Source organism: Bos indicus x Bos taurus, chromosome 17, assembly GCF_003369695.1.
Source record: "Bos indicus x Bos taurus breed Angus x Brahman F1 hybrid chromosome 17, Bos_hybrid_MaternalHap_v2.0, whole genome shotgun sequence".
NCBI lineage: Eukaryota > Metazoa > Chordata > Mammalia > Artiodactyla > Bovidae > Bos > Bos indicus x Bos taurus.
Window position 1 is genome coordinate 2,963,241 of NC_040092.1, and position 27,867 is coordinate 2,991,107.

Here is a 27,867-nt window from a genome sequence, read left to right on the forward strand (position 1 = left end):
ACCCTGCTGCTGCTGCTGCTGCTAAGTCGCTTCAGTTGTGTCAGACTCTGTGCGACCCCATACACAGCAGCCCACCAGGCTCCCCTGTCCCTGGGATTCTCCAGGCAAGAACACTGGAGTGGGTTGCCATTTCCTTCTCCAACGCTTGAAAGTGAAAAGTGAAAGTGAAGTCGCTCAGTCGTGTCTGACTCTTCGCAACCCCATGGACTGCAGCCCACCAGGCTCCTCTATCCATGGGACTTTCCAGGCAAGAGTACTGGAGTGGGGTGCCATCGCCTTCTCAGTTCATGACCCTAGGCAGCCTCAAATAAGCTGAGACTTGCTCAAGACTACAGTTACTCTGTGGAAGGCTCAGCCTGCCACCCCAACTCAGAGCCAGTGTGTTTCCCATAAGACACTAAAATTCACCTTAATCTTGAGCTAAGAGTTGGGTTTCTGCAAACTAGTCCTTTCCTGACTTCAAAGTGGTGAGAAATTTCAAGCGCTGAGAGCTCATGAAACCATAAAGCCTGACCTGAACCAACATGTACAGATTTTATCCTTTCACTTGAGAAAAAAAATCAATGGTGCTTCTCATGTTCCACTAGACAATGAGAACCAGGAACAAAACCCAGCCAATTCCGTGCAGCACAAAACAAGTATGGTGACTGCTGTGCCCCCTGGGAGTTGACAGGTCAGGTATAGAAATCTGATTTGTTTAGGGATAAAGCAGGAAGCAAATGGGCAGGGCAGCAACTGGTAGGAAACAGCCAAGAGAAAAAATATCACATTTTAATGAAGTGACTACCAACAAGACTAACAATAATGATTTATGTTCCAGTAGATACTCTTCTCTGCATACCAAAGAATTTTCCTCCTCACTAGCTTCCCAAATATACCAAAGGGAGTGTCTAAGGAAGAAAAAGTAGATGATTTTTAAAGATGCTTATGGACTTATCTGGACCTTAGATTCTTCATGAAAGGAGGGATCAGATTATTCTTACTAATTCTGAGGGTCTATGACACCAAACCAGGGGCCTCTCATTTTTCAGGTCAAGGCACAAACACAGGAATCTCAGAAGGTTTTGTTCTTGCTGTTGTTCCCTTCTGCCCTTCTTTAGTTTATTGGGAAACATTTCTAAGGGTTAAGCAGAAGAACTGGAATTAGACCTGGGTTTGAAACCTGACTCTGTGTCCTTGTGCAAATTATTTAACCTCTCAGATCCTGTGTCTTAAAGTTTTTTTTTTTAAGAAAGTAAACAAATAACTTTCTCCCCCCGTTCCTATCAGTTAAGATTTTAAATTGAAATATAGTTGATATATATTATGTTCGGAGAAGGCAATGGCACGGCACTCCAATACTCTTGCCTGGAAAATCCATGGACAGAGGAGCCTGGTAGGCTGCAGTCCATGGGGTCACTGAGGGACTTCACTTTCACTTTTCACTTTCATGCATTGGAGAAGGAAATGGCAACCCACTCCAGTGTTCTTGCCTGGAGAATCCCAGTGACGGGGGAGCCTGGTGGGCTGCCGTCCATTGGGTCACACAGAGTCGGCCACGACTGAAGCGACTTAGCAGCAGCAGCAGCACATTGTGTTAGTTTTGGGTGTACTGTATAGTGATGTGATGTCTGTGTACATTATGAAATGATCACCACACTCAGTAACCACCTGTTTCTGTACAAAGTTACTACAATGTTATTGACCATATTCCTTATTCTGTATATTACATCCCTGTGGCTTATTTTATAACTAGAGATTTGTACCTCTTAATCCTCTTCACCTTTTTCACCTCCCTTGTCTCTTAATCTTTAAAAAGAGGATAATATCATCCACCTTACAGCATTACCAAGAGAATTAAGAGACATACATTACATGAAAATACCTCCCACAGTGCCTGGCACTTAGTTGGCAACTGAATTGTGAGTAGCTTTCCTTCTTTCTTTCCTGTATACCTAGGGAGTTGGCTGGGGAAACAGTTGAGCTATTAAATACACTAGCCTCAGGATTTTCCTGGTGGTCCAGTGGTTAAGACTCCGCATTTCCACTGCAGGGGACACAGGTTCAATTCCTGATGGGAGAACTAAGATCCTATATGCCATGCGGCCAAAAAAAAAAAAACCAAAAACACAAAAAACCCACTGCCTCTAAAATCTGAAGGGGAGGTTTTCAAAACAAATTCAGCAAATGTTTTCTATGTGCCCACATGCAAGACACAAAGTAGGCCACAAACTTCTGGGGCCCTTCATGAGGATAAGGGGCAAGGACATGTACAAAAATAACAGACCTCGAAGAGGGACAAACCAGGTGCTGGGGGCAGGGCAAGCTTGGTAGAGGACTAAGATATTTGGTAGAGACACAAACAAGACAGGTGGTTTTTGCAGCTTTGGGGCACTCAGGTTCTCACTTCCAACAAGTTTACTTAGCTGTGAATGAGTGGGCATTTTCTTATCTGGGGGAAGGGCTACAAATTGGTGAACCTGGTTAACCAATCGTACACTCTTCAATGGTCATTCTCAACCCATTGTCAACGGCAGAGAAGAATTACTTTGAGTCCTTATTACGTGTCAGGCAGTGTTCTAAGCATTATGCAAGCATGAACTAAACGAACATGGTTGGAAAAATCCCCTGGAGGAGGAAATGGCAACCCACTCCAGTATTCTTGCCTGGAGAATTCCATGGACAGAGGAGTCTGGCGGGATAGACTGTCAGAGGAGTCTGACAGTCCATGGGGTCTCAAAGAGTTGGACACAACTTGAGTGACTAAAAACTAAAAATCAAAAATAAGGATTCCATGAAATAAGGACTAGTATTGTTTCCATTTTACTAAAAATGAAATAGAAATGGTCCATTAGCAAGTGTTAGAGCTGGAATTAAACCACAGGGTCTGCTAACTCCAAAGTCTATGTCTTTAACTACATTCTAGACTTTCTTTCCTGGAAAAATAAATCATGGCCAGAAAGATCTGACCAAACAGAATCCCAGGATGGATGTTCAAGGTTTATTTTAATAGAATCAAGCAATGGTTTCATGTTTAGCTACTGCTGGATGTGAATGAATAGGTAAGAGTCTAATTCTTGCTACTGTATAAAGAAATGTCAAAAGTGGGAAAGAACAGACTTATAAGAGACTTGTACAGTTCCCTGTCCTCTCAGTGAAATGCCAAAGTGATACCTGGGGTGGACCCCACACCTCCCTAGTATGTCTGAGCCTGAGCTCCCTGCCTCAGTTTGCACTGATCAGAAGCCTGGGCTAAAACCAGCCTAGCCTCCAGAAAAGGCAGACAACCCACCAGGAATGTGGAAACCTAACAGTTGGGTTTCTATTCTATGATGGGTTTCTATTCAGCTTTAAAACCTTGTGGTCTTCTTGGACCCTATCTTGCTCCCTCCATCCCATATCCAGGGCCATTCGTGTCACCCTGTCCTGATCATGACAAAAGGCATTTCCTCTAGTTGGTGCCTCCTTCTCCATTCCTATCACTAACAAGCTCAGCTCAGGGCCCAAAGTACCCTACTCCAGACTGGTGCTCTTCCTCACCCTTGTCCAATTCATCGTGCCCACCAAAAACAAACTGATAGTCTAAACATAAAATACCCACATCATGCCACTAAACCTATGGTCTCTACTGCAGACCAGAAAATTCTACAAGCCTGGCATTAAAACCTCCAGGCTGGCTTCACGCACCTTCTCAGCTTTACATTCCACTTCCTACGACTCCCACACCTTCCAATCTTTGTCTCTACCTACATATCAAGTCACCACCCCTTGTGAAGATCTTGAAACTCACCAGCCTTTGCAATTGTACTCCCACAGTTTCTCCCTTACCAGGATATCAACCTGCTAAATCCCATCCCCCTTTCTTTAACCTACCTAAGATTTCTCAAATCTTACCCTCAAGTATTCCCTGAACAAATCGGATAGCCACTCTGGACACCATGCTGTTCTTCACATGCCAAGCACATTCCTGGCTCAGAGTCTTTGCTCATTTTCTTGTATACCTTGTCTAAAATCTTCTTCCCCCAGATACGTTTCATTTCTCTGCTCAGATGGCATTAACCACAGAGGTTCTCATGACCTCCCACTGCACCTATGCCCTTATCATACTTCATTTCTCTTCCAAGCAGTTACCCCTGACATATGATATTCATATATTTACTTACTGTCTATCTCTCACCACCAGAACATACACTTCATGAGGGAAGGGATTTGATCTATCTTGCTCTGTGCTGAATCCCCCAGGCCTAGAAGTGTTTGGTATACAATAGGAACTTAATATATATTTGTGGGATGAATGTATGAATAAAGTTCTCCTTCACCTTTGAAATTCCCTAGTGTTATCACCTGAAAGCTTCCCTGGTGGCTCAGATATTAAAAGAATCTGCCTCCAATGTAGGAGATGCAGGTTCCATCCCTGGATCAGAAAGATCCCCTGGAGAAGGGAATGGCTACTCATTCCAGTATTCTTGCTGGGAAATCCCATGGACAGAGGAGCCTAACAGGCTACAGTCCATGGGATCACAAAGAGTTGGACATGATTGAGCGACTAATACACACACACAAAATGTTGTCACCTACAGGACTCATAATAGCTTGTCTTGATTTGTTTTTTTTTTTTTTCCTTAATTACTCTAAATAGTGAATATCTCAAAGGCACAAACCACATATTATTCATTTCCACAAATATTTACCAAGGGCCTACTGTGTGCCAGACCCTGTACACCTCAAGGACTTTGGACTATTGGAAAGAGCACTGGACAGGTCAAAGGTTAGTCCTGGCTCTACCACTAGTTGAGTGACCCAAGACAAATCCATCTTCCTCCCTGGGCCTCAGTTTCTTTACATATAAAATGAGGAGAGTTACATTATCTCTAGCATCTGTAACACTTGGACCCAGCCCAGTGCCTTAGACACCATAGGTACTCAGCAAATATTTGATTTCTTTGTTGCTGATTCTCCTGTTACACAAGAATCTGAGTTGTCTTGGAACACAGTTCAGACATGACAAGTAAAAGTTTAAGTCCCACTTCCTTCTCTGACTCCATGAGCAACTTCATTCTAGTGCTTGTGATATAGAGAGGATGATGCACCATATTTGAAGCTGGAAAATATGAATTTTGACCAACGCCATTTACTTGGTTTACTTTGCAACCTTGAACAAGCAATTTCTGAACCTTAGTCTCCTCTCCCATAATACAGCCATACTGACCTTCTCATAGCTCTTCAAAGGCACCACGTGCCTTCCTGCCCCGGGACCTTTTTAATGTTCCCTCTGCTTGGAAAGTTCTTTGCCCTTTCTTAGCTGGACTAACTTCTTATCTTCAGGGCTCAGTATAAACTTGCTTTTTGAAGGAATGTATTCCCTATCCACTCCACTTGCCCCTGGTGCAATCTTACTGCAATTATCTCAATTGCTCACCTCATTTATTTACTGTTCATCTCTAGGAGTGTAAGCACCATAAAGGTAAGAACTGTGTCTGTTTTGTTTATATTTCTCAGCGCTTGGCTAAGCGCGTGGTTCAGAAGTATCCAATAAATATTTTTAAGGAAGAATGTACAAACTAATGCATCCAGGAGCACTAATACCTCCGGACAGCTTTTCAGTTCCTTCAGAGAAAGAGCCAATAAACATTACTGCACTCTAAGATCTTTCACAAGTTTCTGAGAATCAAAGTTCAAGACAGGGAACCGACATTACCTAGAAGTTAAAAAAAAATTAGAAATCATTTGAGATGAAGAAACTCTGGAAGCTAAAAAACAAAGGTAAAACAGGAAGAGACAGGCAGCATGTCTACCCCTAGCCCTCTTTCTCCAGAAGCCTATTATCAAGAATAAGGAGAAAATGCCATGCTCCCATGGTGAGGAAGTGACCCACTGGTGGCCTGCTCCTTGTATTCAGGATGGAGGAAGTGACTGTCCACAAGCTGAAAGCCAGGAAGCAGGGGGCAGATATCCAGGACAGTCTCCCTCCGCCACTATTCCCTCCTGTCAGCTCTAGAAAGCTTCTGGATGCTGACCCTGGTCGACCTAGAGGATGGGCCACCCACACAGGTGGCTGGGAAACAGTAAGGTCCTGGTGCTGGGGGACAGACAAGGAGGGCAGGAAGCTGCAGGGTGGTGTGAGGTGATGGGGAGGGGACTGCAGGCCCAGCCAACCTAACCCTGAAGCTACCCTTCACCCTTAGATACTTCCTTTTAGGAGGTGTTGGCCCACATTCCTCTCTGCTCTCAGAGGGACCCCGTGAGGGCCCCGGGGCGGGGGCCTACTTGCCCCAGAAAGATGCACTCTCCCTATCTTCCATCGCTTCCTAAACCCCCAAGGAGCCCACACTGCTTACTTCCTCAAAGAATCCGAACGCCCAGGAGACCGACCGCAACATACCCGCCAGAAGCCTTGGATCCCATGGGGAAAGCCATTCTCTCCGCAATTTTCCACAGAAAACCCATTACCCGGGAAAACTCTCCATTCCCTCAGAACTGCCTCAAACTCTGAGGTTCCCGTGCTCTCCATGTTCCCTCAAACCCCTCACTCTAAGGAAACCCGAGCTCCTCAGCTTCCAGAGTTTTAATTTGAGGACCTGCGGCCCCTAGGGCCACAGAAAAAGATGCTCCCCGGCATTCCCCCCCTCAGGGACTTCAGCTAGCGGGAAACCGACCCACTCCGCTAGCCCCCCACTTCTCGCGAGCCCTCTTCCCCGCCCCCCACAACCTCCGAGTCTTCGGGGAGCGCTGCGCTCACTCGCCAAATTATCCCTCAGAGGAGCAGGGACCACACAGACAGAAACCCCCGAGAGGTCGCCAGCTCCCCTCAGGCGCCCCGAGCCAAGGACAGGACGACGCGGCCTTTTCTTACCTGCCTGCGCCGCCATGGTCCCGGAGGCGCGGAAATGAGGAGGAGACCGCTGCCACACCAGCTCGGCGAAGCTCCCGCCGCCGCCTCAGGCGCGGGAGGACCTCAGCCCCGGGTGCGAGCGGGTTGCACCGCTTACGGCGCCCGGTGAGGACCAAACCCGCACCTGGAACGGGGCCCGCCCGCCGACGCCCCGCCCAGCCGAGGCCAGGCCCCGCCCCCTGACTCGGCTCTGTGGCAGCCCTAGCGCCCCCTAGCGCTAGAGGCGCCCGCCTTGGGTGCCCGAACTGGTGAGGGCGATTCAGAGCAGGCCCGAGACCTAACTCAGAGGACCCTCTACCCATTTTAAGGATGAAGAAAAGAGGGCTAAAGGGTCAAGTTTGACTACCTCAAAATGAGCTGAGCTGGAATGCGAACACAGGCTCTTAATCTCCAGTTCAAAGCTCTTTTCAGTAGAGCAAGAATCAAGAATATGAATCTGGAGAAACCAGGTTTACCCCTCAAATAGCTTTGGGTAGGGTGGTGGAGGGTGAGCTTTTCTTAGAAGCTTCCAGCTCAGAGAAGTCACTTGTCTAGAAGCAAGCTCACACTCGGTGGCAGATCCTTAGCAAGCCAAGTATGTACATAAATGACTCCGAAACACCAGATCTTCCAGTGGAAATATACCTGTGGTCTGGATTCACCCTTTTCGGATTCCTTTTTGTAGAGAAGAGCCCTGGACCAGGATTTAGGACAACAGACTGGTTTCTGGCAGCCACTACCTGGCTGATGGCCACTTCCCTCACTGGATTTGGTTCCCTGTGTGATGAAGGGTTGACCACATCAGCTGGTCCCTGAGGTCCTTCCTGTCTGATTCTCTTGTGCTGGGTCTTTTCTTAGATCAGATTTAGGTCATGAGAAAGTGTACAAATGACAAGGAAGGGACAGGAAGGGGGCCCAAGGAAATGAATCAGGACACGCCCACCAATGACGAAGTTCATCCCACTGACTCCAGTCCCAGCAAAGGTGAGCACAGTTCTCTTCCCTCTTGCCCTAACCATGTAGTCCAAACCAGATGCAGGTCAGATGGGCCACTGATGTCCTGAGTGTGAAGAAAGTGCTGAGGGGCAGTGGCGGAGATATGTCTGACTTCTGTTAGTTCCTGGGAAACTTCTTCAGCAGCTGGCTTTAGTGTCTGAGGAAATCTCTGCTCTGATATAGTAAAGACGAAACTGTGTGTTAAGTTAAAGTGATGGGGATCCAGGGAACTCTCCTGACAAGCCACCTCAGGGCTAGACAAAAGGCACGGGACTTTTATTTGTCCTGCACATGGAAGAGGTTACACTATATTTTCCCAGACACCCAGGCACTGGCAGCCTTGGAATCAAGACCCCTGGGAGGCTTTCCCTCTCTCTCTGCCCCAAAGCAAGGTACCCAGGTCTGTTTCATCTCCTTCCTCACTCTCTCTCCCTTCTTTCCCATCTCAAACCTCATGGTCTTCACCCACTGGGAGTGAGGGGATAAACAACTCCCCCAAGTTGCCCCCTGGGAAGCTGAGGGAACTCTGAGAAACACAAGTTAAAATGGAAAGGAAGAGAACAGCAGTCTATAGAAATGACATAACCCAGAGAAAGCTTTTCAACATGGACACAAAGAACATTTCAAAAGCACTGAACTCAAAGGGAGTTCTAGAAGGCAGAAAAGACCTGTGTGTGCAGAGAGAAGGCCCCTTGCGTTTCTGGTACCAAGTCAACTGTCCAGTTTGACTACATGACCATGGCTTGGTCAGTCCTTGAGGCCAGATACTGCTGACTGACTCACGATCAACTCTCTGGGCTGACAGAAATGGAAACCTGGGCCCTAACACCAGCTTAAGGTGCAAGAAGCTCTGCCATCCTGAGGGAACTGGTCTACTGGTCAACAGCCAGACACTCCGTGTCATTTCCATGTGCTTCAAACCAAATCAGTCTAGGATCTGTAATCTCCTCTCCCTGAATCATCCTACCTAAAATGGACTGATGAATCGTCCAGAGTTACGCTTCTGTCACCTCTCTGCTCAAAAACCTGTGATAGCTCTCCACTGCCTACAAAATAACAGCCAAACCAGGCCCTCATGAGCTAACCACATCTCACCCTAAAGCCTTCTCTTCCTACTCCCGTCTCCCCAGGACTCTGCTTCTTCCTGAACGCATTCTGCCCCAGTGCCATTCTGCCATGCCTACAGCCACCAGCTGTGCCCACTGACCCCACTGCTCCCCATGTCCTCTGTAGTTCTGTTGTCCCATTCTGCCAGAAGTGCAGTCTTGTTTCTAAACTCTTAACACATTGTTATTTTCAAGTATATCATTTTGCAACCCCTGTGAACTAATCTAAATCTGCACTGTCCAGTGTGGTAGCCACTAGCCATATGTGAGATTTTAAATTAAGATTAAAAATTCAGTTCTTCAGGCCACTAGCAACATTTCAGGAGACTGACAGCCACCCATGGCTAGCAATTACTGTGTTGCACAGCGCAGAGAACATCTAGACAGTGATCAGGAAAGGCTGCTAACATCACAAAGAGGGACTACCAGACATTATGTGTCTCCTGATATGATGCAGCAAGTATACACCACCACTTATGACACAGTCTTACAAAATAAACAAAAAATAAAGCCTGAATCTGGCCAAGTCTCTAGACTTAACAACCAACTTACAGGAAATACAAGCGTAAGTAGACTTGGTTAATATCATGGTGATGCGAACAGCAAAAGCGAAGCCGCAGAAAACTCAACAGGACAAATGAACTGGTTTCCTTAACAAATAAACCCCAAGGGAAAGAAAAGAGATGGAAAAGGACCATACAGATATAATAGAGACTTAAGACATCCAATACCAATGTATGGGTCTATTTTGGATCTCAACAGACTATACGAAAAAGTTATGAGACAACTAGGAAGATTTGAACAATGATTAGATACATGATATTAAGGAAGTACCATTAATTTTTAAAGGTACATGAAAAGTATTTTAGTTTTAAAAAAATCATTATTGAGATGCACATTGAAATACTTAATTGATGGGCTATGACTAGAATTTGCTTCCAAACAGTGTTCTAACAGGACAAATGAATTGGAGAGGAAGTGTGAGCGTGGGGATAAATTAAGGCTGGACCTGTGTTGACGGTTACTGGGGCTGGCAGACTGCTCCATGGAGGCTTTACTGTCCTGTTCTTCTGTGCTTTGTTTCCTTTTCTTACTGGGTTTATCAACTCCTAGAGCTCCCTTATCTTCAAATTTTCTACTACATCTTGACACTATTCAACTTGGTAACTCTGAGGTCAAAGTTTAAGAGGGTGAAGAGAGCTCCTTTCAGAGGGATGACCTATAGCTCTGATGTGCTGGGGAGCCTGAGGCTGGGCCAGGTTTGTAATCCCACCGTCTTCCAAGGAACTCCACAGAGCAGCACGGCCCCTGCTCAAGGTGGAGGGCACGGCTGGAGGACAAGACAGCCTGCCTCGTCAAGGAACATGGAGAGACATGCTGACACTCAACAACCCAATTTTCCTCAAGGCTCTTTCGGGCCACAAGCCAGGCTCCATTGTGGCAGCCTGCAAGCTTCAGATTTCCACACACTTATCAGAACTGGGTCTGCCTGCCAGACAGGTCACAACTTGGGTGGGGCTGTCTATGAAACCAGGCCTCCAACCTAAGCTTCTCATTTCTAATTATCCACAGGTGTTTGAAGACTTCCATCCTCAGTTTAACATTCCTGAGGACACAAAGGTGCTTTGAAGAGGCCAGACCAGCGTGATGAGTCCCCAGCCTATACCCCCACTCCCCTGACACAGAAACTCCACAGCTCACAGTTATGTAAAACCATTTGTTTAATTCTAAATCAAATCACTTTCACAACAGTGAAAATTAGTGACTGGTCAAGGTGTGCCACTGTACACGGTGTTGTTTTCTGATAGGTGGCAGGAGGGGCTGGGGACCAAGAACATAAAACACACACAGAAGAAAGGAAAACTGCCTCGGCAGAGAGGCGCTGTGGTGAGCCTGTGGGGGATGGGGGTGGGGGAGTGGTGGAAGGGGGCTCCCTGTCGGGGCTGGGCCAGCAGTCCCAAGCCGGCTCTCCTGCCCCAACTCCTGGCAGAGGGCAAGTGGGGACCTGCAAGGTTCAAGATTAGCACAGGGCCAACCTGGCTTTTCTAACAGTTTCCTGGGATGCCTTTGCTGGTGGAGCTCTCCTGGGCTCACTCCACTTCACTGACGGGTCCAAATTATTTGTCTTCCTACCTGCAACCCTTCTTTCTTTAACCTTTCTTCTGCAGACCCATTTCTGTTGGATCCATCCAACTGAAGTCCTCTTGCCCATCACTAGGTGGGGCCATCGCACTGAGAAACTTCAGGGGGCCTCACACTTTGGGGATTTCCAGAGGTGAGAAAAAGAGCACTCTTCTGTGGGCGCCCAGAGAATGTTTAAAATCCATCAGGCACACTGTAAAGCAGGTGGCTTATTCCTACCAAATGGGCTCGGTAAATGAACCACCTATTCAATACTTGTGTTTTGTCGGTTTGAACACTGAGCTCTGGCATTGAAAGGTACGGGGCTGGGGAAGGGGGCTGCAGTGAAGAGGGCAGAGGGCCTCCCTCATCTTCCTCCAGGTCTCGGTTTCCACAGGCTGTGCAGAGCCGTATCTGGAACACACACTAGGTGGGGCTCTCAACTGGGGTAAACCCAGGAGCAGTGTGGACCGGTGAAGGGAGAGAGCCCCAGAGTAAATCCACCTCCCCCCATCCCGAGGGTCTCTCCTGCAAGAGACTAGATTTCTAGGAAGAGGCCAGACCAGCAGAGCGAGATCCATCCCACCCGGTAAACTGGCTTGCTGCCGGCACCACTCTTCCTCAATCAGATTCAGAGTGAAAATCAGATCAAGGGCTGGGGACGAATGGCTTCCCTGGACGTTTCCAGGGGAAGGTTTCCACGGGAAGACTGCATCCTCTTATCATGCTGAGGCTCCTGGTCTCTGCGCCCGGCTCTACAAAACACCAGGGGCTCTGGAGGTGCGTGCTCCCCTGGTTTTAGCACACACACAGAAGGTCTTGGAGCCATACCAAAATCAGAGTCACATGCCGGTCTCCCCCTCCCTGCCTCTTCAGTAAGGACAATCTGGCTTCTGAGGAGAGTGGTCTTCAACATGCTGCTGGGATGACTCAACACGGCCCCCTAGTATCCTCTGGGGGGTCTGGGAGAGGATGCACCCAGAGCTTCTGCGGCCTTTGGGATGGCTGCTTGCTCAATCCTTTCTGCACCCGAGCTCGGAACCCCACCTGAGTTCCACAGCAGATCGTTCCTAAGATGCAGTCGGTCCCGGGCTCGGCAATCACCTGGGTTGGTGCCCCCGAGCAGGAGGCAGATGTGCACCGTTCTGGAGGGTAAGGTGATGGGCAACCACATGTCTCTGCAGGTAATCTACGTCAGGAAATCAGGAGGTCATTCAGGCCACTCTGGAGCCGAAGACATTGAACAAGGCCCAGAGGCAATATATCTTTGGGTCTCCGGTGAGTTCATGAATCAACCCCAGCTCCAGCTGCTGCAATTAGGTTCTTAATAGAACGGCAATTTCATGCATGTCTGCGGAGGAGGAAGAGGAGGAAGCAGGACAGAACAGGACTGGGATGTGGCAGGGGAACCTCTCTGTTCAAGGAGTCCCACTGACTTCAGAGGCCACTCACCAAGGGGTATTTAAAGAGATGGAAGAAAGTTCCCATACTGGGCTCATCCCTTTGTCTTTGTAATGTTAACTTTGGGGGAAACTGGACAGTTTCTCTTCTCCTGCTTCTCCCCTGTGTGGAGTCAGGACCTGCTGAGCTGGCTGGAACCGGATTTCATGGTGTAACCAGTGAGAGACGGACTCGATGCCAAGGCCTGAGGTTACAGCAGGGTGTTTACAGCAGTGGCCAGACTCCAGGGTCCTCAACGGCTGGTCTTGAGTCCCAAAACTCTGATGGAGAAGCAAGACTCCTTGATGTGTCACTAACCCCACTGATTCCAGGGGTCAGGATTAGCCAGGAAGTCAAACATCAAGAGTGGGGGTGGCGTGTCACCGGTCCAGCGGCCCTGCCGTGGGTGTGGGCCGGGAGCCCAGCATTAGGCAATCAATAGCCAGAACATGATCACCAGGGCCACAAACAGGAAGAGGCGTGAGAGGAACTGCTCGTCCACGTACTGGGGCGTTCCTGGGACAGCTGGAGGGACACAAGGGAGGGGAGAGGCTGTGAGAATGCTACAGCTGTGCACACTGCCCGCTGGGGTCAGAAGTCCAGAGCATCAACCTTCGTCTCTTTACAAGAGAATCCTGCTACACTAAAAATATTTCCAACCCCAAATAATATCAGACAAAACAAAATTAGAATTATTTGAAAAATGTGGAATCATGTAACAATGAGGATAAAAGTCTCCAGTTTATCCTAAGAGGGTTTTTGCCTGCAGGTGCACATAAAATAGGAAAGTCTAAGAGGAAGAAAAGAAAAGCTGCGATCTGTTAAGTATCTGATGTATGCTGTTTAGTGTACACATTACGGCCTGGTAGGTATTTTTATCCCATTTTGTGTAACAAGAACTGAAGCACAGGTATGAGGGGACCTTCCCAACATCTCAAGGTCCATGAGCTGGTGGAGACCCCGCAGCTGTGCTCTCAGCCTCTGCACACCATCTCCGGGTTCTGGCACTGGTGAGTCAGGAGGTGTTTCACGGAGCCCCGTGTGGGGTGCCTTCCTTTTTCAGAGGCAAGAATGAGCACCCAGACAGACAAGACGACCTGTCTCCCTTAGTGCATAGCAGGCTCGGGGCAAAAGTGGGCTGAGAGCCTGGGTCTCCACTCCTCTCCGCTCTGAGAAAAGCTACTATACAGAGCTCCTCCTCCTGCCTGTGGGGCAAGGAGTTAGGAGAATCTCCATCCCAGCTGAGCAAACTGTACCCAACACGACAGGGAAAACCGCCTGTGACTGGGGCAGGGGGGTGGAGTGGCCCAAGGGCAGCCTGGCTGTGCGCCTGGGAAGCCCAGGTGAGACTGGGCCAGGCTGGATGGAACCGTGCTGCCAGGCAGGCGCCTGCTCCTCCCAGGGCCCTGACTGGCTCCTTTGGAGCACAGCACACCCGGCGCTGCGGGACCTCTCTCCTCTGCTGAAACAGCAGATGGACAGAGGAGAGACTTCTGGGGTGGAGGAAGTCAGGAAGGCCAGTCCCCAGATTGTGTGGTGCTGCGTTCCTCCCCAGTGAGGCACTCTGGTGGAGTCAGGCAGGCTGGAAGGCAACAAAGACTCATGGATTGTCTGCCACGTGCCAAGCACCAGGATGGAGGTACGAGAAGAATGGACAGCTCAGGAGAGGCTCCTGTCCTGAGAGTGTGAGCTCCTGGTCCGGAACCATGCACTGTGCCCTGCACACCGGAGGCCCCAGTGAGCATGGGCTCCACTCAGTGGCCTTGGCAGCTCCAGGGTCATGATCTAGGCCCGGGCATCAGACTGTAACAGAGCCCAGGGCATCTACCTCGCCACCCTGCCCGACACTGAACGAGCTGGCACGCAAGCTAGCTAAAGGGAGAAAGGCAGAAGCAGGTGGCAGACCCAGGCAGAGTTCCCAAAGGGCTGGGACTTAGGACCAGCCCCATGTGTGTCCTGGGGGAAAATGGCCAAAGATGCTAGTAATCGAGAGGTCCTGACTCCATGCAGTCTCCCTGCCCTCCCCGCCCTCAATGGTCAAAGGTGAGGCGTATGTGCCCAGGATGATGCTTCTACTCAGCTGGTACAGTTTATCTCTTTTCATTTTAGGGGCATGGGAAATATCTTGGGAACCACTACTGAGTGTTTTCTGGTTTGTAAAATGGAGCTGATTGCACCCCCATCCCACGGGCTCATTGGGAGGACCCCGAGTTTATGATGGAAAGCATTCTGAACATGCCTAACACTTGGTAAGTGTGCAGTGTCATGACCAGGACTACCAGTAATCTGGAAAGAGTTTAGCGCATTTTGAAAAGCCTGATTATCCATGTAGTAACATACATATTGTGCAATTCCAAGGAGTCCACAAGAAAAATTACCAAGAGAACAGGGTCTTACCTGGAGGAGGCCTCCCATCATTTATGTTAAATGCTGTGGCAAATATGCCAAAGGGAAAGGCCCCAATTCCAAAAGACATCTGGAAGCCACCATCTCCGAATCCAAACCCTTGGAATCCCTGTGTGGAAGAGACGCAATTCAGAACCAGCAGGTTTCTCCCCTACTTGTCACATGTCACCTTACTTACGTGTGGCACCTCCCACCCTCTTTTCCTCCCATCTCAACCCCAAGGCAGAGGAGCTCTGCTCTTCTGCCCTTCCAGGTGGCCCAGCTAAGGAGCTGTGAATGCCAGAAAGGGCTGGCTCTGGCCCAAAGTAGAACTCTCTGCTGATGCATGTGAGGGTTCTCAGAGCTCCAGGGGTTCTTTCCCAGAGTCCTACACTAGCCAGAAAACTCTTCATGCTTTGTAACAGCCGGAGTGGCAATAACCCCCATGCCCAATTACAAAGGAACATAGAACAAGCTACACACTATCTGTAACAGCAATAGAAAGTGGAACCGTAATCAGCCAACAATGGAGACCATGATCACAATTTCCATACCTCCTCCCAGAGAACATTACGGTGACTATGCAGGAACACAGAAAGACTCTTGTGACAAGTTATCAGATGAAACTGTTTGAACACCATGATCACAGGTACAAGACAATACGTACACAGGTGGAAAAGATAAGGGTAAGTATTTTCCCTCAAATTTTTCTTTTAATATTGTCACAGAGAATTTTAAAACTTCAAAACACCTTTTCTCCTGATTATAAAAGTAATATATGCTGGCTATGAGAAATTCACATATTGTAAGAATAAATGACATAGAAGTCAGAGGTCTCCTTGTTCACCCTCCACTTCATAACTCCTGCCTGCAATGATCACTGCCAGCAGTCTGGTATCATCCTCAGCTTTTCTCTCTATAATGTGTTCTACCCGGCATCATCTTTCACATGAAAAGATTCGGCAGGAACTGCAATACTGTAAATAGGTTAACTCCTATTTTCTAAGGGCCAACTTTGTGCTGGGCATCAAGTGAAGTACTGGGACATTCAAATCACATTTAATTCTTACATCAGCATCACCCACATTCACAGATGACCAAACCAAGGCTCAGAGGTGAAATAACTTGACCAAGGTCACACAGCTGGTAAGGGGTAGAGTTTAGATCTGAAACTAGATCAATAATACGGTTTGAAAATCCATGCTTTTTTTCTTTTTTAATATTTGGCTACACCAGGTCTGTGCTAGTTGTGGCATGTGGGATCCAGTCCCTGACTAGGGATGGAACCTGGGCCCCCTGCCTTGGGAGCTCAGAGTTTTAGCCACTGAACCACCAGCGAAGTCCCAAAGCATATTGTTTTAATTTTATTTTTTTGGCAGCACTGAGCAGCATTTGGGATCTTAGTTTCCTGACCAGGGATCGATCCTGAGCCCCCTGTAATGGAAGTGCAGAGTCTTAATCACGTGGACCCCTCTTCCCCCTCCATGTTCTTAATTACTGTGCACATCTTAAAAAAACTCTCCTCCTCTGCATCCATGGGTAGATCCTTAGAACAAATGATTTTAAAATAATTTTAATAAGAAAAATTGTTGGGCTAACTGCTCTTCACAAACAGCTGACCGGCTGCACTTGTGAGCCTTTCGAAGGTCATGGAAGTGGCCGCCCCCATCCCTACTGAGCGTAGCCTGGCACCAGCTCTGAACTTCCTGCTGGACCGCACTACCCATAAAGCCTAACAGCCGATTTTGATAAGATGTTCAGGGAAGAAAACAACTGGTTTCCATATCCTTGGTACAGAAAAGCCTCCGACTCAGAACCAGCCTGGTAGAGTCTGAGGGCTCCTGGGATCAGGGCTGCCTCACCTAGAAAGATGCAACTGTTTCATCAGGAACCACCACCTCATTCAGGGCCAGCCCAAGGACTGGCCCTCCAGCCCCACTTCCAGCAACACCTCTGCAACCCCACAAGTCCTCACAGGCTTCTGCTCCTGGGGCAGAGCAGGCAAAGCCTGACTGGCGGCTGTGAGTGGCGCTGGTCAACGTCAGAGGTACATCTCAGTTTTCTGAGGTACATCTCAGCCAGGGCCTCCACCTTCCTGGGGCCTCGGATTACCGTGTTAGGAGCAATGCTCTGCTGGGAACCAAAGCCTGGGATGGTTAACGTGGGGTCATCTGGTAGTCAAGAGCCAGGACTTCAATACAAGCCTGGTCTAGGTTTCAGCTTTGTGTGGCCCCGGACAAGTCACTTCACAAGCCTCAGTTTTCTCTTTTGTTCAGTGTGTTGATGTAAGGTTTAAATAAGATCATACATATAAAGCCTTAACATACAGTTCTTTGCATATAATAATCATTCATCAAGTGTTCACTGCTGTTACTAAGATCCTCATTCTGAAAGCAACTAAAAGGTCCTTCAATGAAAAAAAAAAACAAATTATAATGCATCAAAATTCAATGAAATAAGTATTTTTTATTATCATTAAAACTAATAAAGAGGACATGAAGAACATTATGGAAAATATTGTCAAAATTAAATTTTAGCACTGGTAATCAGCTATACCCCAATACAAAATAAAAAATTTAAAATTAAACAATTTTCTTGAAGAAGAAAGCAGAATACTAATGGCTACATAAAAATATACATACACAAGCACACAGACGAAAAGATGGGGAAATGAAATATACTTGTTTTGTGCACATTTAAATGTGCAAATTTTTAATCCAGTAACTCTACTAAGAATTTATCCCAGTAATCATGAACCTGCAAAAAAGTTATAAATTCATCAGAAGGGGAATTCTCTAGTGGTCCAGCAGTTTAGACTCGGTGCTTTCACTGTCGAGGGCCTGGGTTCAATCCCTGGTTGGGGAACTAAGATCCTACAAGCTGGCTGTGCAGTGTGGCCAAAAAAAAAATTCACCAGAGTATTTTTTAAATATAAAAAAGAAAAGGAAGCAGTTAGATATCCATTCAATCCAAAGGATTAAATAAATTACATTAAGTCCATGTGATCATTTAAATGGCCATGAAGTAAAATATTACTGATGCAAAATCTCAAGATACATCATTACAAATCCCTCCCTCTCTGAGGATATTTCTCATTGTATTGTGCTTCACAGACACTGTGTTTTTTACAAATGGAAGGTTATGGCAACCCTGCATTAAGTAAGTCTAAAGGCACCATTTTTCCAACATCATTGGTTTGATTTATCCTATTTTGCTAATTCTCGCAGTATTCCAGACTTGTTCATTATGAGACTTGTTATGGTGATCTACGATCAGTAATCTCTGGTGTTACTACTACTAAGACTTGCTGAAGGTTTTGATGATAGCATTTTTTAGCAATAAAGTATTTCTTAATTGAAGTATATACTTTTTTTGGCCATAATTTAATTTACTGTCTAAAAATTATGTCTGCTTATTACACGTTTAATAGACTATACTGCAAACATAACTTTTATACGCACTGGGAACACCAAAAAAATTGTGTGACTTGCTTTACTGTGATACTCACTCTACTGTGGCAGTCTGGAACGGAACCTGAAATATCTCCCAGAGCTGCCTATGAACTCCACAGACGCAGGGATCTTTAGTATGTTCACTATGTACATCACCAGTGCCTAGATTGATGCCCAGCATACAGAAGGCATTAAATAAAATTTTAAAAAGAAATATTTTTAAAAATAAATTTTTTAATTTAAAAAGAAAGAATACAATTTTAAAAGGTGGTTACAAAACAGGAGCCAAATGCCATAAAAATAAAAATATACGTATACAAACAGATCTATCTGTAAAAGATACACACACAAATCTATAAAGTTTGTGTACACAAATAATTATAGAAAAATAGAAAAGTAAACAGACCAAAATGTTTCCAGTGGTTATCTCTGGATGGTGTGATTATAAGTTATTTTCTCCCCTCTTTTCCTTTCTGTATTTTGCAAATTTCCCTTTACTTTTGTAATCAAGGAGAAATAGTGTAGGGCCAAGAGGGAAACTTCTAAAGTCAGGGGCTCATTTCAAGAAGGTTTGTTCTAGAATTTTCCTTACCCCCCTGTTCTCCGGCTCTGGCCTCTGTCCTTGAGGACGGGGAGGGGTCTTCTCTCTGAAACAGAAACGGTGTAAAGTCAGTCCATTAGGAAACGCTTTGATCTGTTTCCTGAGTGGGGGAGCCCTTCACCAAAAAGGTCAAGGCCAGGGCCCCTTTTCGTGCCATGCACATGAACCAATGCCCAGTCAGATCAACTATCAACTCTGTGCTACCTGCAATTGCCTTTCCCTAGTGTGTAGCCTGGTGGGCTGCAGTCCATGGGGTAGCTACGAGTTGGACATGACTGAGCGACCTCACTTTCACTTTTCACTTTCATGCACTGGAGAAGGAAATGGCAACCCACTCCAGTGTTCTTGCCTTGAGAATCCCAGGGACGGGGGAGCCTGGTGGGCTGCCGTCTATGGGGTCGCACAGAGTAGGACACGACTGAAGCGACTTAGCAGCAGCAGCAACAACGGCAGCAGTGTGTAGAAAACCAGAGAGAAAATCCACTTGCTACAAGATGCTCATCAGATTGCTCTTGGCTTACTCCTCTAATAGAGAGCTGGACCTAGACTGGTTATGACTGCCAGTGGGTCACTGTGTCAAAAACCCAAAATCCAAACTGGAACAGAAGATGGCCTGTCAGCAGAGAGGGCTGAGATTCAGGGTCTCTCTGTTCCACCCCATCACCTTCAGCTTTATGTCCCACTACTCTTGGGCAAGTACTTTGCTCATTACCCATCAGGCAGCAGGCTATGACAGACACCACTTCTGAAGTGCTTGTGGGTTAAAGGGGCTGTAAAATATCACACTACTGTGTAGAAGGCACTTCTTTAATGGAGGTGCCAACTGAATGGAGCAGGGTACAAGCACCTAATGTGGGGAGGAAAGGGGGCTTCAAGGAGGAGGTGACTTTAGGGCTGCTCATTAAAGATGGAGAATTTATAGAGGAGGAGCGGGGAGTTGAGCAGGACCAACAGGGTAGAAAGGGCAAAGGGACAATAAATACAAAGGCTCATGAAGGTAAAAGGGTAAGTGTGTCCCTTAAGGGAAGGCCAATGTGTCTGGGTACAGGGTATGCTGGAGTGGGGTGGAAGGTTAAGAGACACTGCAGGAGTTTGGGGCGAGGGGGTGGAGGGAGAGAGACAGAGAGAGAGAGTGAGAGAGAGAGTGTGTGTGTGTGTGTGTGTGTCTATGTGTGTGCCTATGTGTGTGTGATGCTGGAAGAGATAGAGTGTGTGGGGGAGGAGCTGCAGGAAGAGAGTGTGTTTATGTGTGTGTGTGTGTGTGTGCACGCACCACACCATGCAGGCTCTCAGTACTTGTGTCTACAGCATGCCAGACCTGCTCATGCCTCCATCTCCAGAAATCTCAGACCCCAGAAAGTCTCCCAATCCCGTTTCCTCCCCCTGACTCTCTACATCACTGCTACAGCCACCGCCCTCCCTGCAGATCCTCCCGCTGGATACCCTGCTTCCCAGGCTCCCTCACAGCACTCTGCACACCTGCGGTGGTGGAGTCCGGCGTGCTGCCCAGCACATGACCAGCCCACGAGCAGGTGCTCAGAGCACGTCTGTTACAGCCCAGCAAGTGGCAACCTGGCTCCGCTCCCCTCCTGGCTGACTCCCATCTGGATCTCAAGCGTCTGGAAACTGAGGGTCTCTAAGCACCTACTAAAGGGTGGGGGTGAGGGGTGCTGAATGGAAGTGAGTATGTGTCCACGGGGAGCAGTAAGAGGGGCCCCATGGACTCACCTGGGGTCCTGCTGCCCAGTGCTGCCCCTGCCATAGAGCGGGATGACCTTGTCGCGGCTGATGCCAGCTTTGCAAACTGGACACACCTGTCTGTTAGGTCTCGTCTCCAACCACTGCAAGCAGGAGAGAAAAGTGCATGAAGGGCGGAAGCCCACCAGGGTGGTCTGTCAGAGCCAGCAGAGGACCAGAGGTCTCACGCTGGAAACATGAACACCAGCAAGGAACATCGCAAGGAACCCAAGTCTCTCATCCTGCACCTGGCACTTGATAAATATTTACTAGTGGTGCAATCAAAATTGCCTTTAAATGCTATCATAATTAAACAGGCTTTTTAATGCTTCGTTCTCTCACGGGGCTTCCCAGCAGGAAGCAACTGCAGGCCTGGAGCTGTGTCAAGAGGTCTGACAGACCCAGTCTCAGGTTAGGCGGCAGATATAACAAGGGCTTCCCAGGTGTCACAGTGGCAAAGAATCCACCTGCCAAGCCGGAGATGTAGGTTTGATCCCTGGGTGGGGAAGATCCTCCGAGAAGAAAATGGCAACCCACTCCAGTATTCTTGCCTGGGAAATTCCAGACAGAGGAGCCTGGCGGGCTATAGACCATGGAATTGCAAAGATTCAGACGTAACTGAGCACGCACATGTAAGTATAACAAACTTTATTTTTCTTTTTGGCCATGCCATGTGTTATGTAGGATCTCAGTTTCCCAACCAGGGATTGAATCTCCACCCCCTGCATTGGGAGCACAGAGTTTTAACTATCGGACCCCAGGGAAGTCCCAAAATAACAAACTTTAAATCTCCACCTCCTCAACAGGCCTCCTCAACAGGTCAATTGTATGATCCTGACAGTCATATTTTTCTGTTTCTTACTTTTACAGCATTTCCTCAACAACTATGTACCTTAGTCATCAGTATCTAGACATAAACTGACCATTTTCTGGTTATTTACTATGTGCTAAGGATAGATTTTTCTTATTATCTAAATTTGCTTAGTGTTTTTTAATGCATTTCCATTAATTTGTGCATTCAACTACTTCTTTCAAAATTAAAAACAACAATCCCATTTTGAGTTTTCTAGGTCCTTTCCCTGGTTGTATTAAAATAATTTTAGTTTTCTCAAAAACAAAATTAAAATAAAAATACATTACGTTAGTGTCTTTGTAGACATTAGATACTGATTTATAATCTCTCTCTCTATACATATACACACACATACATACACACTCAATATTTATCTTAAAGCATAAATTGTACCTTTAGACACAATGATACGTCATTTATCACACAAATGTGAATCTAGAATTTCAGGGCAAGGAGAACGCAGCATCTGACGGTTTTATACCCTACTGCCTTTATTTTACTGTCAAAGGCGTGAAAGTGTGCTGCGTGCTCTCTATCGATGTACAACAGACGTGCTCTACCAGGTTCCACTGGGGTCAGAACACACAGCCTGGAAACGCAGTGGAAAGCCCTCTCGCTTCCTCTGCTTCTCCCGTTCAGATTCTGAGGCTCCAGCGGTCTGGAATTTCTAACCTCCCTCTACATTCCCAAGCCACCTACGAGTACAGGGCTTGACTGCCAACAACCATGGAGACTGTCAGCCAGCAGCGATTATTCACAGCCAGCCATCAATGCCAGGCCCCGCTCTGTCCCACCAAGCAGGCGCCTGGGTCTTGGAGAAGACTTACCAACTGGTTTTCATAATAATCAAATGCTGGGAAAACAGACTTTTTCATAGAAGCTCTCCATTGAGACGAAAAGAGTTCTCCCCTTCCTAGTATTTTCAAGGCCTTTAAGGCTAGAAAGAGTGCTGATATGATGGGAGGTACTTTTTATAGAAACACAATCTCAACAATAAAATCTAACATACTATCACATCCAATCTGATTTACACATGAGGGAATGAGACCCAGAGAGGAGCAGCTTGCCAAAGCCACAAAGGCCACTGGCAGCAGTCAGGAGCACCCCGCCTGGGACGCCACTGACCTCTTGTTTCATCAAGTGGCTGTCAGCAGGCAGGTGAATACACAGGGTTAGGGGGAACACAGGCAAATGAGCCCACAAGCAGGGGAGATTGCAGCTGCTGACAGCAGTCTCCTGAGACCAGGGGTGTCTTGTGCAACCACAGCTGATGAAAGACAAAGTAAAATGCAATGCATCTTACCTGATGTAAACACGGCCAACTGCAAGAGTCCCCAGGGCAAGCATTCATCAAGGAGAAAGAGAAAGGGGGAAAGGTAAAAAAATGATTTCGTTAACAGAAACACTGGGTGTGGTGGGAGCAGAGAAAGGGGCAACAGGACTGAACTGTGGAGTACTGCAACCCACTGAGAGCCTGTGGGGACTGATGGTATCAGAAATTAGGAGAGACTAAGCTAAAGCCACAGAGGAAGAGAAGCAATGGGGACAAGACCCGAGTCTCTACCCTCGGAGTCCCACTACTTATGAAGATCCCCAGGCTCCAGACCCTCCCCAAACCAGCTTCTCTACAAAGCGACCTCTGGGGGGGTTACGACCTCTGAAGGAAACCACCAAAAGCTAAGGATCCTCCGTGCAGGGAAATTCACGGGGGCATCCTCACACACACGCACGTGCACACATGTCCTATTTTAGACTCAACTTCAGTGGGTTCACAGCCTCCTCAGGCCCACAAGGAAGGTGGGATCTAGACCCAATTTAACAAAATCTTCAGGCTGTTCTCAGCCCTGAGAGCTCTGCAGGCAGGAAGCAGCTTAAAAGTTCAACGGCACGGTAAAGACATCGTGAAATAATGGAAAGACGGGGACACTGCTTGGCAGAAAGGTCTACATTCAGCTTAGGGAGAGACTGCTACCTGATTTCTCATTTTACAAATGAAGAAACCAAACTCTGAAACATGAAACCACTTGCCTGTGGCACCAGGACTAAAACAGAAGTCTGGGCTTCCCTGGCGCAGTGGTAAAGAACCCTCCTGCCAATGCAGGAGACATGGGTTCAATCCCTGATCTGGGAAGACTCCACATGCCACAGAACAACTGAGCTCATGCACTACAACTACTGAAGCCTGAGCACCCTACACCCTGCCATCTGCAACACGAGAAACCACTGCAACAAGAGGCCTACAAGCTGCAACGAGAGGAAAACCTGCTCAGCAGCGGAGATTCAGCACAGTCAAAAACAAACAAAACAGAAGTCTTCTGGCTTCCAGTTTCCTGTCCCTCTGCTGCCCAGCACTGGGTGCTGGAGACATTTACAGAACTGAAGGAAAAGTTACTCTACCTCCAGATTTATTCTTTCTCTCTTCATTCATTCATCCACTCAACCAACAAACACTTGGTGCATGCCTACCAAGCGCTAGGACAGTAGAAAACGCAGACGCAACGTATCTCCTCTGGACTCAGACGATAATTCCTTTCCCAATTACTGAACTTTACCCTCATAACCCAGAACACACAACCTCCCTGGACATAACAGACACCTGACTCCAACGTTAACCCTGCAACTCCATTCCCAACAGAGCAGAGGGCACCCCAAATTGTGGCAGCTCTCCAGTGGCAACTTCCCTCACAGGCTGCAGGGGAGAAGACAGGGTGCCTCTCCAGGAAAAATTCCAGATTCTAACAATGATGATGGTCACTCCCAGGCATTAAACAACCACTGTGTGCCAGGCTATGGCTGAATGACTATTCCTGTTTCCGTGTCACTCAACAGTCGTCACACTAACCTTCGAGGCAACTGTCTCCACTTCACAGACAAGGAAGCTGGGGTTCAGAGCGAGGACAGCAGATTTGCTTGGGGACAAACCACTAGGGTTGGAAGCATTTGTTTCATTTTTGAATGTGTTCTTTCCAATGGTACCCTGACTGAATTCTTAATTTTTTAAAATCTTGGTTTTATGATACCTCAGTCACAAAACTAGAGTATCTTCAATTTCTAAGAGAGGGCTGATGACAAACAGTTCTTGCATAAAACTTAATCATCAAAGCAAGAGCCTCCAAAAAAAAAATCGCTAATAAATTTATCCTTTTCCCTGTTGCCAATTTAAACTTACTGACACGTTATTTAAATGACCCTTTCTTCACACCACTCCTCTGCTCAAAAATATTCAACAGCTCCATGTTCTGCTTAATCAAATCTAGGTTTGACAATCTAGCCCAATCCTCCTCTAACCCTCTTGCTTCTAATACTTCCTTGCCCACACAGCAGCTTCAGGTGTCACATGAACCTGACCATGCAAACCGCCTGCCTCGGGCGGCACGCTCTGCACCTTACCTGGCTGGCACTCTCATCCCTCTCGTTTCCCCAATTTAACCCTCAGGGTCCAGCTCAAAAGCAAGAGCAAAAAAATAAATCAATAAAATCTTGGCATCCACCCAGATTCTCAGAGCCAGGAGGGGCTTCTATAAGCACCAAGGCTGAAATGGACACGGACTCGGCCACTTCATTTTGATAAACGTAAAATATGGTAACAAACATCAGGATCACAGCTAAAACATAACATTTCTACATGCTCTTCTAAGTCACTGAATGCTCCCTAACAACCCTGTAAAATGAAGCACTGTGTGTGGAAGCACCTTGCCCACGGTCACTCAGGAGGAAAGTGGTGGAGTCAGGATTCAGGGCAAGGTCCTTGCTCAGGGCCATTGCACTGTAACTGCCTCTTGGCTCAGTGCAGCAAGTGGGCATGGAGTGGTGCTCACTAAATGGTGAGCACTGTCACTTCAGGGATGGGGTCAGGGAGCCCAGGGTGGGGACAGGACCTGTCCAAGGTCACTCAGTTTATCAGCAGCACAGCAGGGATGAGAACCCAGGTCTCCTGCCTTTGGGCCTGAGTATATCAGGACCCAAATGCTCCAAAACTGTCCAGGGCCACAAGCTTTTTAGACCTGGCACGTGTGCCCCAGAAGAACGGAAGGGTACTGACCAGAAGAGGTGGCCGCACAGGCTGATGACGGCGTCCTTGGCTGTGTCCAGGCAGATGTTGCACTCAAACGTGCTGTCCTGGCCCCCGCTCTCACCAGCGCCATTGCTGCTGCCACTGGGCCCCCCCGCACTGGAGCTGTCCGGGGACGCAGGGGCTGAGGGCCCCTTGCTTGCCATCCTTGGCCGTCAGCAAGCTCGGGGTGAAGACTCTCCCCAGGGAAATCTGAAAGGCAGAGACATGATTGCCCGTTTCTGCAGCCCACTCTCTGTGCCCCGCTCCACACCAACACCCCCATCTTCTCTCACGTCTGGAAATTCAGATTATGACTGAACCCTTGAGACTTCCTAGAAGTGGCAGAGGGTGGCAGTCGTGGGGTGTTAGCCAGAGAAAAATGACTCAGAAACTTTCCGTGAATGTAGCCCAGAATGGACCACGTAAATAACAGCACACAAGAAGAAGACAGCCTCCACTGGAACCAGGACCCCGTCTCAGTGTATTTCCATTCTCCTGGGGAACTGCCCAAGTGATAAATACACGCTCAATCAGACTGAAAGTTCACAGGCAGTGCTCATAACTATGGACGGCCTCTATGCTGGTGGGTGAGTCTGCTCAAGCCAGAGGATTGTGACCAGCACACACCAGAATACAAAGAAAACCCTGGAACCGTGAAAGGTTAGGAAGCTGGCAAGGACAAAAAGTCATCTGGTCCAACATTTTCCACACTGCCATCTTTTGCATTTTCCCTTCTGCTAAGCTGGAATCCTATCTACCTTATTTTGTCTAAGTCTACCAACTTTCAATAAAGAGAAGGCTATATCCCTGCTGAAAATAGAAAATCAGTATCACCTACCGTAAGTAAAAAATAAATATAAACATAATGAAGGAAAAGCTTTTACCCCTCAGGAAAACTGCAGCATGAGACCTCTTGGCTGACTAACGGATGCGGAGCTGAGGCTGGGACTCCTGACACAGTCTGTATTCACTCCACCACTGCACCACCACAGACCAAGCTGGGCACCACACGCGGGGAGAAACAGACCACCGTTCATGACCACCTCCAGTTCAAAGATCCACCAGGAGTTGAACAAGAACAAGCATGAGACCACCACCAAAGGATACCCAGAAATTCTAGCTGCAGAGTAAGAATTGGTCACCTCAGAAATTCCAAGGGGGAAATGCTAGCTGACTACCAGTCAGAGAATCAGAGGCTTGGATGCTGGTCACAGTTGAGCCTCCAGCTTGCTTATAGTGGTTCCAAGACCACTTGCTAGGTGGTCTTGAAACCCTCCCTTCTCCTCTCTGGGCCACGGTTTCCTCATCTGTAAACTGAGGCACTGGACTCCATGGTCTCCAGGTGCCCTCTCCTTCTCTGAGACTGCTGCGGCAGGCCATCCCACTCACTCTCTCCAGCGCAGGTAGGCCCACCACAAGTCTGGGACTCACCCCTGGAGCAACAGAAGACCTCCCTGATTTCAGCTTCCAGGGTACCAAGAGATAAGGACCAAAAGGCCACAGTCCCTTCAGGCCCAGGGCCTTCCTACACACCACGGACTTGGAACTCGGCGTCCACGAGCACCCCTCACCACAACAGCAGCTCAGTGACTTGAGCAGGGAGAGGCAGCCAGCTCAGCACCACTTTTTCACTCAGTTACATCATTTTACATAATGTCCCAGAAGAGCAGCTGGCTGCCAGCAGCACAGCACTGTTCTGGCCTCTGCTCCAGGTCTTCCCCGTGGTCCAGGGCTTCCACCTCTCCACAAGTCTGCTCTCTTCTTCACAGCATGGAGCCTGTCTGTGAGGGCCCCATTATGGCCTTTCTTTGTCATTCCAACTCAAGCACCCTGACACGTGTGTTTCTTTAAAAAAAAAAAAAATTTTTTTAAATTAAGGACTATATGTACAGATGTGGAAAGACAACCTTCAGTCAGGTTCACTGATGGATCTTAATGACAGTCGCCTGATGTGATGCAACAGGAAGCACACAGCACCAATAACAAAGTGTCCTCGCCCTAAAACACAGACTCTAATCAAGTCTGTAAAACAAATGACCATTTTCAGAAAATACGGGGCACAGAGGCACGTGTTAAACAACTCCAGGGAGCTGCAATCAGCAAATTCAGAATGTAGGAGTTTCTACAGGACAAGTAACCAAAGTTCTCCAGAAAATAAACAGCGCAGAGTTATAAACTGAGACTTGAGACACACCAGCCACTGGCAGCAGGCGGGTCTCACTGGAACCAGATTCACACAAACCACCTGCTCAAAGACGTTTGTGAGATGGCT

General features: G+C 47.6%; 2 protein-coding genes across 3 annotated transcripts in view; both read right to left on the bottom strand.

The window, feature by feature from the left end:
- Positions 1-7,023, bottom strand: part of LIMK2 (LIM domain kinase 2) — a 54,562-nt gene extending 47,539 nt beyond the window's left edge. The window contains exon 1 of the mRNA XM_027566257.1: positions 6,833-7,023. Within this exon, the coding sequence (XP_027422058.1) occupies positions 6,833-6,848 (16 nt within the window). The 5' untranslated portion in view covers positions 6,849-7,023. The remainder of the gene's footprint in view (positions 1-6,832) is intronic.
- Positions 7,024-10,655: 3,632 nt separating this feature from the next.
- The window catches only part of RNF185 (ring finger protein 185), a 30,172-nt gene continuing 12,960 nt past the window's right edge, over positions 10,656-27,867 (bottom strand). For both annotated transcript variants that reach the window (XM_027566266.1, XM_027566267.1), the window contains exons 2-7: positions 25,584-25,805; positions 22,845-22,863; positions 20,680-20,792; positions 18,943-18,997; positions 14,911-15,028; positions 10,656-13,038 (exon numbers count right to left, since the gene is read on the bottom strand). In XM_027566266.1, coding sequence (XP_027422067.1) covers positions 12,941-13,038; positions 14,911-15,028; positions 18,943-18,997; positions 20,680-20,792; positions 22,845-22,863; positions 25,584-25,759 — 579 coding nt within the window. In that variant the 5' untranslated portion in view covers positions 25,760-25,805 and the 3' untranslated portion in view covers positions 10,656-12,940. The remainder of the gene's footprint in view (positions 13,039-14,910; positions 15,029-18,942; positions 18,998-20,679; positions 20,793-22,844; positions 22,864-25,583; positions 25,806-27,867) is intronic.